The sequence below is a fragment of the Cherax quadricarinatus genome, chromosome 64 (genome assembly GCF_038502225.1).
Source record: "Cherax quadricarinatus isolate ZL_2023a chromosome 64, ASM3850222v1, whole genome shotgun sequence".
NCBI classification, from domain to species: Eukaryota; Metazoa; Arthropoda; class Malacostraca; order Decapoda; family Parastacidae; genus Cherax; species Cherax quadricarinatus.
In genome coordinates this window covers 8,587,422-8,604,832 of record NC_091355.1, presented here as the reverse complement: position 1 = coordinate 8,604,832, position 17,411 = coordinate 8,587,422, and the positions used below count along the sequence as shown (strand labels likewise).

General features: G+C 42.7%; 1 protein-coding gene across 2 annotated transcripts in view; it reads right to left on the bottom strand.

The window, feature by feature from the left end:
* bdg (sodium-dependent transporter bedraggled) overlaps positions 1 to 13,950 on the bottom strand; it is a 145,090-nt gene extending 131,140 nt beyond the window's left edge. For both annotated transcript variants that reach the window (XM_053792872.2, XM_053792873.2), the window contains exon 1: positions 11,309 to 13,950. In XM_053792872.2, coding sequence (XP_053648847.1) covers positions 11,309 to 13,881 — 2,573 coding nt within the window. In that variant the 5' untranslated portion in view covers positions 13,882 to 13,950. The remainder of the gene's footprint in view (positions 1 to 11,308) is intronic.
* Between the last annotated feature and the right edge of the window lie 3,461 nt (positions 13,951 to 17,411).

Here is a 17,411-nt window from a genome sequence, read left to right as displayed (position 1 = left end):
ATCAACTAGGCTGTTACTGCTGGCCGCACGCAGTCCAACGTACGAGCCACAGCCCGGCTGATCCGGCACTGACTTTAGGTATCTGCCCAGCACTCTCTTGAAGGCAGCCAGGGGCTTATTGGCAATTCCCCTAATGCTTGATGGGAGGCTGTTGAACAGTTTTGGGCCCCGGACACTTATGGTGTTTTCCCTTAGTGTACCAATGGCGCCCCTACTTTTTATTGGGGGCATTTTGCATCGCCTGCCCAGTCTTTTACTTTCGTAGGGAGTGATTTCTGTGTGCAGATTTGGGACCATTCCTTCCAAGATTTTCCAAGTGTAGATTATGATATATCTCTCCCTCCTGCGTTCCAACGAGTACAAGTCAAGTGCTTCCAAGCGTTCCCAGTAGTTAAGGTGCTTCACAGAACTTATACGTGCAGTAAAGGATCTCTGTACACTCTCTAGATCTGCGATTTCACCTGCTTTGAATGGAGATGTTAATGTACAGTAGTATTCCAGCCTAGAGAGAACAAGTGATTTGAAAAGTATCATCATTGGCTTGACATCTCTCGTTTTGAAAGTTCTCATTATCCATCCTATCATTTTCTTTGCACGTGCGATCGTGGCACTGTTGTGATCCTTGAAAGTGAGATCCTCAGACATTACTACTCCCAGGTCCCTTACATTATTTTTCCGCTCTATTGTATGGCCGGAGTCTGTAGTATACTCTGTTCTAGTTATTATCTCCTCCTGTCATGCAACTCTATATAAATATTAAACCGCACAAATATTATAAACTATAAGACTTGAAAAAGATCTTAACAGCTTAAAACTTTGTCATGATAAAGCTTGTTTTACAATGTCTTTTCCTCAAAAATATAATCACAGTCCTCAAGTGATTTTTGGAGACAGTTAACGCACATTAAATCAGTTTGGGTGATAATTCAACATATTTATTCTCATGAATACATCAGTCCAGAGGTTAAAATTCATGTGTGTAACAGATGTACTCTCACCACTGTGTGGAACACACCGTCGCGTGTGTAAGTTACAAACGGTCACGTGTGTGTTAACAGGTGTACACGCGCCATTTAAGTGATAGACTTACATACACTAACACGTATATAACAAGTGTATATACACCACGTGTGTAGCAGATGTACACATCTATTTACCTGCAGTTTACCAGAGTCGATTTCAAGAGTCAGTGCCCTCGAGGCCTGGTCCCAGACGATGCCTCCAGGTGAAGGCCTCCTGTATACCATAATTTAAACCTACTAACCAATTATCTTATTCCCTCCACTCACTCATCTTCTTCACTTATCTTTCTCTTTCATCTCTTCCTCACCTTCCACTTTCCTCACTCCCACACCTCACCTTTCCCATCTTCTGTATATATGTCACAGTGGTGAGGTGAAAAGAGGGGTGGTGATGAGAAGGTTGGAGAAAGAGGACGTAATGAGAGAGAGAGAGAGAGAGAGAGAGAGAGAGAGAGAGAGAGTTAGAGAGAGAGAGAGAGAGAGAGAGAGAGAGAGAGAGAGAGAGAGAGAGAGAGAGAGAGACAGACAGACAGACAGACAGACAGACAGACAGACAGACATAAGGAGAGGCCTGCAGGAAGACCAGCTGCAGGGGTGCTTCACAGGGACCATAAGAATGGTTTACGAGACCTGGGAGGGTGGTTCACTCATTAAGGGAGTCCAACACTGGTCGAGTGAGTGTTCTGTTGTCTCGGAATACAGTTGGTTACACTCAGACACAAGAGATATTTTTGTGTATATAATGACTTGTGTTTTAATATATAAACTTATGGGCAATAATAATCCATTAACTCAGGCCTCGAGTTATATTAATAAACTATATGGTATGAGCTCGATTACTAGCGCATTCCGCTCACATACCGAGGTCCAGGAATCGATCTCCTGTACGGGTGGAAACATTAGGGCGTGTTTCCTTAAGATACCTGCTGTCGATGCTCACCTAGCAGCAAAACAGGTACCTGGGTGTTAGTCGACTTGTGTGGACTGCATCCTAGGGGCAAAAATTGACCTAATTTGCACGAAATGCTCTGCATAACAAGGAGCTCTCTATATAGTAGTATGTCATCTATGCCAGCTAGGCCTGTATAACTTGTACATGTAGAAATAAATAAAACAAAGCGACAGATCATTATTTCCTTCCCTCCCGTCCCAAATCTGCACATAGAAATCACTCCCTACGAAGGCAAAATACTGGGCAGACGGTGCAACATACCCTCAAATGAAAATTAGGGGTGCCATTAGTACACTAAGAGAAAACACTGCAAGTGTCCGGGGCCCAAAACTGTTTAACAGCCTCCCACCAAGCATAAGTGGAATTACCAACAGACCTCTGGCTGCCTTCAGGAGAGAACTGGACAGATACCTAAAGTCAGTACCCGATCAGCCGGGCTGTGGTTCTTACCTTGGACTACATGCTGTCAGCAGTAACAGCCTGGTTGATCAGGCCTTGATCCGCTGGGAGGCGTGTACAAGCACTGGACATCGGGGACGTTGACCCCTGGGACACCCTCCAGTTAGACTTTTTCATTTATGAGGCCTGGTTTGAGACTGGGCCGAGGGGGCGATGATCCACGGATCCATTAACACATGTTTACACACATGCTTTTTTATCGTTACAATATACACCAATCACTCTGGGCTGAGGATACAGCTTATCTCGTGATCCACCACATTTATCTCGTGATTCCTTCCCTCAGTTCGATACAGTCTTCGCGAACCTCTGGATAAGTATTATTATTCCAGTTACCCGGTACCTACACGCAGGTAGGTAGGTACCGGTAAGCGGGTAACCCGTTGGTTCTTGGAACAGTTGGGAAATGAGAGATAATCATGTTTGAGCCAAGGAAGTGGAAGGTAGTTCCATTGCTTGTATCAAGAGCCCTCAACAGCATCAGTGCATCCCCTCTTCCTCATCTTTATGGTGAACCTTCAGCTCGTCTTGTGTACTCTCCAAGCTGTGTTTGTGGGGAGAGGAGTGGATCTCCAGCTCTTGGGCCTGCTTCTTACCCTTCTAGTAACTGTTGCAGCAGGTTCGTACATCCTTGTGAGCTGTCTAACATACACTTCGTTTAAACACCAGTATGGAAATATTTATTGTACAACGTTTCGAGCCTGGGACCCTTATCACTTCCAACTTTTAACATGTTAGAAGTGATCAAGGTTCCAAGCCCGAAACGTTTTCTAACTAATATGTTCTAGTGTTTGCTCACGTGTCTTTCTAAACCAATTTGTCGATATCTGTTACCAAGGTTTATACCAGAGACCAGTATACATTTAGCTTCCACCATATATTCACTACCCTTTTCATGTATCTCCGTGATTCATATGGGTTTTGAACTTTCATGTGTCGTCCCCTGTCTTCAAGAGAATACCTTGATGCCGGTGAAGGGTTCATCTGAAAAAGTTGAATTACTCTCCCCCTCCTTTGATTAAAACAAATTACTTCCCATTATCCAGGCTCTGTATGACCCTTAAGGGGATGTAGTGCTTCCTCGTAAATATAAAGTTAATCTGGCTTACCCTGTGGGAAAGCCTGTTCTTGATAGATGAGACACACGTGCAACAGTTAGGTATCTTTATTCTGAAACGTTTCGCCTACACAGTAGTATTCTTCGGTCGAGTACAGAAGAGTGAGCAGAATAGCGATGTAAAGACGATATCATCATTCCAGCACCCCTGAAGACGTAGTTATGAGGTGGTCAGTCTCTCAGCCTGGAGCAAATCTCTTCTCCAGGCTGAGGGACTGACCACCTCATAACTACGTCTTAAAGGGTGATGGACTGAAGACATCGTCTTTACATCTCTATTACTTCTGCTCACTCTTATGTACTCGACTGAAAAAGCCTACTGTGTAGGCGAAACGTTTCGGAATAAAGATACCTAACTGTTGCACATGTGTCTTATTTATCAACCTGTCGGTATTGTATACCATTTTAATATTCAAGCCTGTTCTTGTCCATTTTCTTGATACCCCGAGTATCTTGAACGTCGTGAACATACTTCCTTCGCATCGTCAGTACTCAAACGGATTTAACTTCTTCTTTTTTAATATCCTCGTTGTTCTTGCCATTCAACTCCAAATCATTGTGGTGGCCAACACCTGAATCTTCTCCAGTTTTTATCTAGTTGTCAAGACAAAGACTTGACGTTGGCGTTGCGTACTGGAGGACCGGCAGTACATGCGTGGTACACAGTATCCTGAACGGCATCTTGTGAAACATAATAAACGCTGTGTGTATGGAAAAGGTTGTGTTAATTTTGCAAACACTGATCATGTTGTAGTACAATCGCAAACAGACAATCTTAACAATGCAGAACAACCCACGTAGGGATGGAAATCTTTAGCTCTAGACCTTCTACACTCTCGTGTGTCGTCATTGTTCCAGCTGAGGGAGCCTCTGCAACAAAGAACATGGCCTGAGAGTAACTACGGAGCCTGTTCCTCCAGGCACACACAACATGAGTAACACGATCAATGAAGAACAAGATACATGGGTATGTAAATCTTTAGTTCTGGATCTTTCGCACTTTCGTGTGTCAAGAGCTATGCAACGTTGCAAGATAGCAACAGATAGGAGGGGAAATTATGAGGCACGGCAGAAGGTATTAACTGCGGCCCCTGACATGGATTACCACTGATACCTTCTGCCTCGCATCTGAGAATTTACCCTATCTATTGCTGTCTTGCAACGCTGCATAGCTCTTGACGACGCACGAAAGTGCGAAAGATCCAGAGCTAAAGATTTCCATCCCCATGTATCTTGTTCTTCATTGATCATGTTACTCACGTTGTGTGTGCCTGGAGGAACAGGCTCCGTAGTTACCCTCAGGCCATGTTCTTTGTTGCAGAGGCTCCCTCAGCTGGAACAATGAATCACATGTGCTTCCACATACACCACAGTTATTCCTTTATACTTGGACTGCAATTTAGGTATCCGCTTATTGAGTATTTTCGCCACTCTACTTTAGCCTTATTTCCCCCCTCACCTTCATTTTCTTCTCTGCCTCCCTCTCCTCACCCCCATTCCTCTCCTCTCACCTCACCTCACATGCTGTAGATATGAATCATCTTCACCGTCTTCCACATCTCAGGCACGACACCTGTTTGCACTGTTATTTTAAAAGAAACTCAACTCCACTATACCGTAGCCCGTGTCTAGAGAAGTGGTATGCGATCTTACTTTTGTCTTTTCTTCACCTTGCTTGTAGACCACCTGCACACACAGGTGACAGGTCCACACCCATTACAGTTAGGCAATTTTAGCTTCCATCAATACAACTCCTATGGTAATTTTCTCTCTCTCTCTCTCTCTCTCTCTCTCTCTCTCTCTCTCTCTCTCTCTCTCTCTCTCTTTCTCTCTCACACACACACACACAGCGAAGAGGCGGGGCCAGGAGCTGTGAATCGACCCCTGCAACCACAAATAGGTGAGTACACACACACACACACACACACACACACACACACACACACACACAATAGTGACCACTGAAGAGACGGGACCAGGGGCTGTGAATCGACCCCAGCAACCACAATTAGGTGAGTACATACACACATACATACTCCCATACTCCATACAAGTGGTGGAAGTCGCCACAGAGAACTAGGACAGAATACACCAGCCGTGATCACCACCAGACACTCTCACTTAACCTTGGCATAACTGTAGCAATCATTGTCTCACTCAGACCATACTTTTGACAATCATCGTCCTCACCCCCCCCCCTCCCTGCGACTCCTCGCACACCTCGCGTTTAGATGCACATTTATTATGTTTATTGCTTTTTATATGCTGAGTGAAACGCTAAACCTGTAGATTAGTTGCAGAACAAAAAATGATATGCACATATTATATCAAACCACATGAAGCCATTATTAAGTATTAAGGAAACATCAACACCCTAGTTAAACAAGCACTCAAAAAGAAACCCCTTCCTCAGGCCGGAAAGTGAGGATAGAAAGACTCTCGAAACAAGTCACAGGTATATACCACTGTGTATTGATATTTGTATACCCATAGGGGAGAGGTAAACACGTTAGGATCATACATTGCCTGGGGAATGAGAGGTAATCAAGTTTGATTCAAGGAAAAAGGAGTGTAGGTTGTCATTTGCATCAAGATTCCTTCATCGACAGGCACCGCAGTATAAAAAGTAACTCATGACATCTGTTATCAATGTTCATTATAGTGGGAAAATTATGTCTATATAAAGATATTAAAGAACAGCAGCTGAATGTACACAATATTTTTGCAGGTAAAGTTTAAGTATGTTTTTGATTTGTTAGTTACCTGTTAGTGGTTGGTTAATGTGGCTATTATGGCTGCCTAGAGTATACCTGGAGAGAGTTTCGGGGGTCAATGCCCCCGCGGCTCGGTCTGAGACCAGGCCTCGTGGTGGATCAGAGCTTGATCAACCAGGCTGTTACTGCTGGCCGCTCGCAAACTGACGTGCGAACCACAGCCCGGCTGGTTAGGTACTGATTTTAGGTGCCTGTCCAGTGCCTTCTTGAAAACAGTCAGGGGTCTACTGGTAATCCCCTTTATGTATGCTGGGAGGCAGTTGAACAGTCTTGGGCCCCTGACCTATAACGTTTTCAACACTGGTCAAGTATAATTTTATCCCTACACTGAAATGCATTAATGGTTATAATTATAACCATACTTTTTGAAGGGGGTGGATCGGCAAGCCAGCGGACAGCCTCGGTCAGATGACCCAAAGTTCCAGCTGTGGGTCCTCATACGACTAAAACCCGCGTCAGGAAACATGGTCAGCTCCAGCTGTGGGTCATAACACGACTAAAACCCGCGTCAGGAAACATGGTCAGCTTCAGCTGTGGGTCATCATACGACTAAAACCCGCGTCAAGAAACATGGTCAGCTCCAGCTGTGGGTCATCACACGACTAAAACCCGCGTCAGGAAACATGTCCTGTTTCCTGACAAACATTACCTAACCTAACCCTACACCGAGAGAAAACCTCACGGTGGATTCTGGTGATTATTTTACCCAAGGCCGGTCTCAGACCAGGCCTAGACTGGTAAGGAATTATTATATGATTAAAAACAATTAAGAAGCACATTGGAAACTAAAGGTGTGTATATACTAAATGTAAGTAGAGGTTTATAAGACTTACTGTCATGATAAGTGTCCATGAGAAAAAAAGATGAGCAATCGTGTCAGAGTTCAAAACAAACATCAGGTTTCCATTTCACACTCAGGTGACAAAGCGGTAGTATCTCTCTGGATGGTTGTCTACCAACCTAGGCTTATCTTTGTTGAGTTTCGAGAGCCCTTCTACTCCCGGAGCCCGGCTATAGGCTAGACTAGGCTACATTATTATAGACACAATAGTGATCAACTATTAATACCTAAGCTAGAATAAAAATGATATTTTTATACTAAAATATACTGAGTATATACAAAGTAGACTACATATAAAAAATACAAAAAGAGATATAAAGTTGCTTTGTTAAAGATTTGCCACAAATGTTGAGGCATCGGAAGACGGTAGGCTATGGCAAACAGCGGGTAAAATGAAGACATTATTATTATTATTCACGGGGGAGTGCTAAATCCGTGGGGGTTAAACAGAACTTGTGAAATGAGAGGTAATCGGATTCGATCTGAGGAAGGAGACTGTAGTTCCAATTCCCTGGATCGAGTACTTCGCTAGCCTTTCGAAAAGTTGTTACTTACACGAGCACAAGTGTGTGTCTGACATATCACCTACGTAGAGGGATGCAGGGCTGGTGAACCTGTTGCATGCCAGAAAAATTCCTTGGCACGCGACATTCCTTGCTCTCCCAAGGCTTTTTACCCGATGTATTATATATATATATATATATATATATATATATATATATATATATATATATATATATATATATATATATATATATATATATATATATATATATATATATATATATATATATATATATATATATATATATATAGGTAAAATTGGTCAATTAGCAAGGACTCATTTAAAATTAAGTCCTTTCTAAAATTTATCTCTTATTAATTTAAAGATATATTGTTTCATTTATGTTGATGTAAAAATTAATAATTTTTTACCAAAAGAGCCTTAGAAAACTTACCTAACATTATTATAACAAGCGCAATTTAATTTAGCCTAATCGAACTAAATATATTTTAGATAAGTTTACAATAATTTGATATAAACAAACGAAATGAATTCATTTTTTTTCGTTAGATCCAGAATGATTTTGCAAAATTATTGCATACACAAATTTTCGTTTGCCTTATTCGGCAAGAAGAGCATTGCTATTGAAGCCAAAATAGCAAGTTTTATCTATTCGGCACATCATTATATATACAAATACAACAAATGGAAGGTACATTTACACTATGTCATTACCGAGAAGTGGGGCTGGAACTAATATACCATGCTAGAGTATTCAGCTTTGGTGCCATTAACTGTACACCATACGACTTCCTATATAAGTTGAATCGAAGGTCTTATCCTTCCTATGCTAATTCAACCCGGAAACTCTCGTAGTGTATGCTCGTGTAGGAATATTTTCATCTTACATACAGAAACACTTTGGAATGCGTGTGACCAACGGTAACGACCTGGTCGAGGACCTGTCACGGGGGCGTTGACCCCCGAAACAACCTCTAGGTATATAATATATGGTGTATATAACATATTGGGAGGTACCACCTCTAGAAATGTCCTGGGGACCCTCATCCTCAGAGAAAAGAATAAACTTGCTTCAGGGAAAACTCAAGGTTCTCCTTGAAGCTGTAAATGAATAATTTTGCTGATCAAAATAACTATAGGCAAGCGGAAGATCTTTTCATAAAATCCAAAATTTGGGCACGCTTTCAGAACAGGTTGACCAGCCCTGGTCTATGGGTAGAAATCTATATGTAAAAGACTAACATACCAGCTGCTAGATAAAGTTGCGTCAAACTACTACTGCTACCAAGCGTAGTTCCTATCACATAATTAATATAAGCAACACTGACAAAGACTAATAAAACCGCTAAAACTTTACGCGGATACTGACGTTGTTTCAAGGCTCCCACCTACCGCCATGATGACATCCGTTTCTCTGCATGAAGGCAATGTTACGCTTATGATTGTCTAAAATTATAACCTCCAGTACACTGTTGCATGCAAAATTACAAATACCGTATTTTCACACTTTTGAGATTAGATTAAAACTCAAAAGTTTCATTACAAAAATGATTAATACAAGCCTGTAAGTGGTCGAGGTGCATTGCGGGTTCCGAACGCGTGGGAACTTCTAGTGGGGTAATGGGTGTTCGCCATTGGTCGCTCCTCAAGGTTGACGACACCAGGGAAAATCACCCCGCATTCAGGCTTCCTTTGTAAGTTTTTGTTTAGACTGCGTAGATAACATACATTGTCTTTATAATGGTCTTGAGTGCACATAAAAATATAGTACACCTTGTAGACTGAACCTACTACAACCCATAAAGTCGACTTATTTCCATTGTGTTAATATATTTTTAACAATGTCTGGAGGGCACACGTTATGGGTACACACATACAGTATATTATGTAGATCTTACCCCGGATAAACCAATAGGGACCTCTTGCTTAAACCCTCGCATTATTGGGAAAGAGTTAATAGAAATAACTGAGGCACCATTGTAAGTATACGTCATCAACCACTGAATAAAAGGTCAGTTGAGATGGAAAGAGAGATCAGTATTAGGCTTACAGCAGTATATGACTCACACGAGGACCAAGGTGTGCCTCACTCATGCATGCTAGGGAAGGGCTTTTGATCCGAGGAACTGTTATCCTTCCCTCTTTCTCATAAAACTTGATTGCTTTCTGATTCCCCACAGGTACTGTGACGCTTACGGGTTTTACGCTCCTCCATGAAAATAATCAGACAGAAAAAAGGTACAGGGAAAATTTGTGAAAATTCCCCTTAAGCGTGAATGTATTCTACCACTTCTTATTGCGTGTACGTTCTCTACCACTTTCCAGGTGGTACGCAGTCCCACGTATGAACCACATCCCGGCTGATTAGGTGAGTACAAATAGGAAGGGTTTAGCGCTTAACACGAATTATTTTTTATTTAGTAACTTCCTTGAGGAACCTATCAACTTCCCTGTTGAAGACAGCAAGAGGCCTGTTGGTAATCCCTCTTATGTATAAAGGGAGGCTGTTGAAAAGTCGTGGGCCCTTTACACTTAGTGTTCTCTCTGTGTACTCGTGGCACCCTTGCTTTTCATTGGGGGTTATTCTGCACCGTCTGCCGAGCCTCTTATTTCGTAGGGAGTGATACCTGTATGCAGTTTCGAGACTAGACTCCAGGATTTTCCAGGTGTAAATTGTGTTGCATCTCTTTCGTCTATGTTCCAAGGAATACATGTCGTGAAACTTAGTGTTCCCAGTATTAACACTTTGCCTCGAACAAATGCAAAACAAGTCATGGGGAAAATAGGAGGGCAAGAACGGGCATGGGGAGGGAGAAAAAGATAAATGCCATAGGAAAGGGAGAGGGACATGGGAAAGGGAAAAAATAGGACATGAACGGGGGAAGAGAAATGGCGAGAGAGATCACAAAGGGGAAAAGGCAAGAGGGCATGGGAGAAGGGAAAAAGAAAGACATGGGGGATAAGTAGAGCAAGAGGGTATAATACCTTTACCACTGATATACCTTTAATGGGTTTCGAGAGCTTTCCTACTCCGGCCCTGGCCAGGCTTGTATGGGAGAGACAAAAGAGAGATAGCAAGAAGGAATAAGAGTATGGGAAATGAGGGGAGGAAGATATCACTGGAGAAGGGAAACAATAGGGGAGGAACGAGGCCATGAGTGAAAAAGATGGAAAAAGAGCGAAGGTAAACAGGGTATGGGAGGATAAAAAAGAAAGATGGCAAGAGTGGGCAGAAGAGTTATAATTGCCGTTATCTGGCAGTTTAAAACATCACTTTATAGGCTGAGTCTTATTCATATATTCAACGAGGAATCACTAAACCCATAGGGTCATGAAGTGCTTAGGGAATGAGAGGTAAACTCCCATTCCTTGAATAAAGAGCTCTTCACTAATTTGGCCTCAAATGCAGATGCTTTACTAAATATCCCGATTCACTGATGCATGGTTGGTTAATTATTCATTGATAAGTGCTAAATCCGTATGGGTGGTACGGTACCTAGGGAATGAGAATTAATCAGGTTTTATATAAAAAGGAAGGTCAGCCTCAATTCCTTGAATCAAGAGCCCTTCAGTATCAAGACACTCCAATTGAAGGAACTAATGCATGATAAACCTACCTTGGTGTGCGGGCGTCTCCTGGTGGAGGGTCGAGTGTCTCTCTGGGAGCATAGAGGGGTGGAGGGGCGAGAGCTGCCATGAGGGAGGTGACGATGATGGAGGCGGCAGCGGGGGAACGCACGGTGGAGAGCCCCACAGGTGGTGCAGAGGGCAGCGATCGCCGCAACTCAGTCTCCTCGCTTACACCAATAGTATCCTCGCTCCCACAGTGGCTACGGCGAGGTGATCCACGCCCCGATAACCTTAGGCGTCGCATGCGTCTCATGCTCCTCCGAACAATCCTTGATACTGCTGCAGCAAGACCAGTTTTAGAGTCTTCGGCAGACTCACAGTCAGCATCGAAGTCGCAGACGTCAGAAGTGGCGTCTAACTGGTCAGGACGCCAGATGCCCGCTCCACCCACTGCCCCTATTTCATGCCATGAGCAATCCTCACTTTCACTGCAGGCAGCCGAAGGTGTAGCTAGGTTGGGCTGGCCTGAAGGTGCAGTCATATTACTGGCGGCGGCGGAAGCAGCTTCCGTACAAATGGGTTGGTCCTGAGTGAAGGACCTAGAGTACGCCGGGTCATCTTCGTCACAAAGGAATGTCGGGCGCTGCTCAGCTGTGCTTCCCTGCCCCTCACACGTGTAAGAACATGGGGCACCATGCTCTCCGGCTGTGTTCTCGTGATCTGAATTACCTGTCGCACTCACGTCATCACTCTCAATAGCCAGGGCGGGCGCAACAGGTTCCTTCCCCCAACCCCCAATTAGACTCTGGTCGTTGTCCTCCGTACAGCTGCGATCACCTATGGCGCTCTCGCACTCCACGTCCTGTTGTCTCTGCTCTGGTGCCTCCTGACCCCCTCCTTCGACAAACGTAGCCTCTGGCGTGTGGGGCCGGGATGAGCTTACAGGTTCCGTAAATTCTAGACTAATGTGATCCGATTCCCTTACGATGGACAATGGATCTTCCCTGATCATCTCTGATTCACAAGCACCTTTATCCTGTTTCTGAAGTTCAAATTCACTATCATCCACATTACCCTTACTACCACATTTGCCCTCACCCTCCTCAACTCCAGTCTTGTCATCGTGTACTAGATCCTCAGGCCTTAAAAGTGTGAACTTGGCCTCGTTCTTTATGATTCCCTCAAACAGTTCGTCTAGTATATCACACTCAATAGCGCCAATATCAAGCACACTACGGTCTTCACAAGCACTAAAACTATCATACCTTGCACCGCCACTTCTGTCGACCTCGCCAAAATCACCAGTAACGAAAGGTTTGTGCATTTCCTCGAGTAAATTAACTGTAGCACCATCATCTTCACACTTGCCGAACTCAACACAAGTATAAGGCTTCTGCATTTCTTCCAAAAAGTTTCCGAAAGCTTCTGGATCCACTTTATTTACTAAAATACCCTCACTTTCTCCTAATACGTTATCTAAGGACCTATCATCGTCTGGTGTGATCTTAATGGTAACAGCAGAGGCTGAGTCACAAGGAGGGACTATATAACTGCTAGACCTGTCTTGGTTAGCGTTCAGATATACCGAAGTGGCTCTGGGATTGCGCTCGTGGGCGTCGCCGCTCACGTAAATGGAGTGAGAGTTGTCGAGCAGCAGGATAGGAGTAACGGTGTTGTGCTGCGGCCCGGGACTCCACTCACACACTTCCGGTTTGCTGGTGACTTCAAGACTTGATGAGCCACTCGTCAAAGACCTCCAGTGTTGCGGCTCTGCTCCAGAACTGCTTGACATATTCGACTCAGGGTTCAAATTCACATTTGATGGGAAATTTAACTCTGAGTTGGAATGAGGATTCAGCTGGAAGCTCAGATGTGGGTTTAACTGAGGGCTCAAGAACGGGTTCACCTTGAGTTTCTCCTGTGGCTGGTCAGCGGCGGCGGCTGTGATTGTGAGGGTTGTGGAGGGTAGCTTAACAGCAGCACCAGCGGCGGGTATAGCACCAAACTGGTCAGGAAAATCCAAACACATTATCTCAGCTTCATTTTCATATCCCTCTAAAGTAACAGTATCATTTCTATAGCTTTCCAAGCTGCCATCCCCGCAGGATGCTGCCACAGCATCTACATCCAGCGTGTCTTGGCTCCCCAAATCTAAAGTACCAATATTATTTCTGTAGCTTTCCAGGCGGTCATTCCCGCAGGATGCTGTCACAGCATCTACATCCAGTATCTCTCGGCTCCCCAAATCATGTCTTGAAGTAATATCACCATCTTCAGGGCTGCTTCCATGAAAATTCTCAGACTTCAGACAGTCAACATATTCAGTGACATTTTCGCCACCTTGTTCGGTTTCCAAATCTGTTGACTGTGGTCTGATAACGCTGTCTGCAGTTTGAGCATCTTCGTGACGGGAGTTCTGGGATATGGGGTCATCTGGATGTGAGGTAACGACGGTGTCTTCCATGGAAGAGCCGTGGTCGACGGCAGAGTCAATCACGCTCTCTTCCACGTCGCTGAGGGCGTCATCCGTGGGTTCCTCGTAGATGAAAGAGAAATACTTGTCTACAACACCACCCAAAGCCTTTCCCTCATCCACTACTGCATCTACGGCACTCGCCATAGTGCCAGTGTTACCTACGATGATACACACATGGATGGTGACACAACCTTACTTTACACCTACACACACACGACTGCTGCAAGAGCATCCATATACATTTGGGTCTGGGTGACCGTCGTTCTCGTACAGTAATGTCTAGCTTTAAACAAAACGTTTAATAAAATTCATCTTTTGTGAATGGTATTGGCTCTCTTAAAATTTTATATTAAAATCTTAATAATTTTGGTCTCGATAAAGAGAAAATCATGGATTAAGCATAAACATTCTTAATAAGTATTGTCCGTCTGGCAGTCACCTGACCGAGTTCAGCAGTAACTTTCTTACTGCCAGGGCCTTTAATCCTTCCTCTTAATTACTCAAACTTCTCTTTGGTGTCTTATTTAATTACACTTTTAAATCAGCAAGTGAATAATATTGCTAAATAACACTTCGTACAAATTTTTCACAACTATTGTAAGATAAATGGTAGATTATAATACAAAATATTCGACTAACTGGATGCTGGTGGTTGCCCGGGGCAACGAACAGCACGTGTGACAACAGTATAATACAGTGACCGACTACCTGCCTGGCCTTTGCTCCTTAATACATTTTATTATATATACGTACATGTATATACTGTATGAATATATTGTATGTATATATATATATATATATATATATATATATATATATATATATATATATATATAAACATATATATATATATATATATATAAATATATGTCGTGCCGAATAGGTAAAAATTGGTCAGTTAACAAGAACTCATTTAAGATTAAGTCCTTTCTAAAATTTTCTCGTATAGGTTTAAGATAAGATAAGATAAGATTTCGTTCGGATTTTTAACCCCGGGGGGTTAGCCACCCAAGATAACCCAAGAAAGTCAGTGCGTCATCGAGGACTGCCTAACTTATTTCCATTGGGGTCCTTAATCTTGTCCCCCAGGATGCGACCCACACCAGTCGACTAACACCCAGGTACCTATTTGCTGCTAGGTGAACAGGACAACAGGTGTAAGGAAACGTGTCGAAATGTTTCCACCCGCCGGGAATCGAACCCGGGCCCTCCGTGTGTGAAGCGGGAGCTTTAGCCACCAGGCCACCGGGCCACCTCCACCAGGCCACCGGGCCACACTTTTTTCATTTATGTTAATGTAAAAATTAATAATTTTGTACCAAAAGACCCTCAGAAAACTTACCTAACCTTATTATAACAAGACAATTTAATTTAACCTAATCCAACTAAATATATTTTAGATAAATTTACGATAATTTAATAATAAACACAATGTAATATTTATTCGTTTGGTTCAGAATGTTTTTTGCGAAATTATTGTATACACAAATTTTCGCTTGTCTTATTCGGCAAGAAGAGCTTTGCTATTTAAGTCAAAATCACAAGTTTTACCTGTTCGGCACAACATACATATATATATATATATATATATATATATATATATATATATATATATATATATATATATATATATATATATATATATATATATATATATATATACTTCCTCAGGTGTGCACCCTCTTTTGACAACCCAACACTCGACGAATATGACGCACACCTGAGGTCAACCCTTAAGAAGGCACTGAACCTGTCACTAGAGGATCAGCAATGGGATCAGGCAACCCTCCCAGTACGACTGGGAGGTATAGGGGTGCGCAAATTATTATTATTATAATCAAAAAGAAGCGCTAAGCCACAAGGGCTATACAGCAGGGGGTGCGCAAAGCAACGCATGTTGCTTTACCTGCTTTTCTGTCTTCATGTTTGGCTTCCAGTGCTTTAGTCAAGAAGATTGTTCCCGAACGCTTGGGAGACATGGTAGGAGCTCAAGACCCCAGGTTTACTGAAGCAGCGATTCGGTGGGACACCCTTACAGATTCCTCCAGTAGACCAGCTCCTCCCAAAGAACACAAACAGTCCCACTGGGACAAACCGATCATGGAAAAAATCGCCAACACAATGCTCTACAACGCCTCAGGAAAGGACAAAGCTCGTCTCCTGGCAGTGAAGGCACCACACTCGGGAGATTTCCTGTTTGCTGTTCCCAATTCCTCCTTGGGCACTCGACTAGGCCCACAGGCCATTCGGATTGGTGTTGCTCTTCGCCTAGCCGCCCCCATCCTCACCAAACATAGGTGTATTTGCGGCAGGGCGACAGCTGATCAATTCGGACTTCATGGTCTCGTGTGTCACACGGCAGAAGGGAAGTATGCCAGGCATGAGGAGTTCAATGATATAAAGAGAAGCCTCGCCACAGCCCGTTGCCCAGCTCAACGGGAACCCCAAGTGCAGAGGTCTGACGGAAGTCTAAAGCGTCCTGATGGAGCCCCTATGCTACCTTGGAAGGATGGAAAGCAGATTGCCTGGGACTACACATGTGCCGCCACATTGGCAGACACCTACTTGCCATACTCCGTAGTGGAAGGGGGTGGAGCTGCCAGCCACAGGGAGACTCAGAAAATCCGCAAATATGAAGACCTTCCCCCTTGCTATAACTTCATCCCAATAGGGTCAGAGACCCTTGGAGCATGGGGCAAGTGTGCTCTAAAATTCCTAATAGAGCTGGGTGAAAAGCTCATCATAGAAACAAAGGACCACAGGGCGACCAACTTCCTCTTCCAGAGACTCAGTGTTGCGATCCAGAGAGGAAATGCCTGCAGCATTCTGGGCACGCGGCCCACCGCCGGGGAGCTGGACGAAGTATTCGAGATGTAGCTCTGAGTTACTTATGTTGTTTTACTTTGTATCGTAGTTTTGTGAATGTTCTGTCAATGTATTTTGTCTTTAAATAAAATATATATATATATAATATAGGGGGTGGTAGGAGAAAATTCTCAAACAGCTTCAGGGAGAATATTGAGTTTTCCCTGAAGCAAGTTTATTCTTTTCTCTGAGGATGAGGGTCCCTGTAACAGTTCTAGAGGTGGTACCTCCCTATATATTATGTATATATATATATATATATATATATTTATATATATATATATATATATATATATATATATATATATATATATATATATATATATACTACACTGTATGTGTGTATATACTGTATGCATGTACGTATATATTGTATATGTATATATTAACTTGACTCACGAAATCGGTCTGGAGTTGTGAGACTGACCGCGGGTTCAAATCCCGCCCGTGGTATGGTTTATGTATATATATACTGTACGTATGTATATCCTGTATAGATATATTGTATATACTGTATGTATATATATATATATATATATATTGTATATACTGTATGTATATATATATATATATATATATATATATATATATATATATATATATATATATATATATATATATATATATATATGTCGTGCCGAATATGCAAAATTGGTCAATTAGCAAAAACTCGTTAAAAATTAAGTATTTTCTAAAATTTTCTCTTATACGTTTAAAGATATATTTTTTCATTAATGTTAATGTAATTGTTTTTAATTTTGCTACAAAAGAATCTTAGAAAACTTACCTAACCTTATTATAACAAGAAC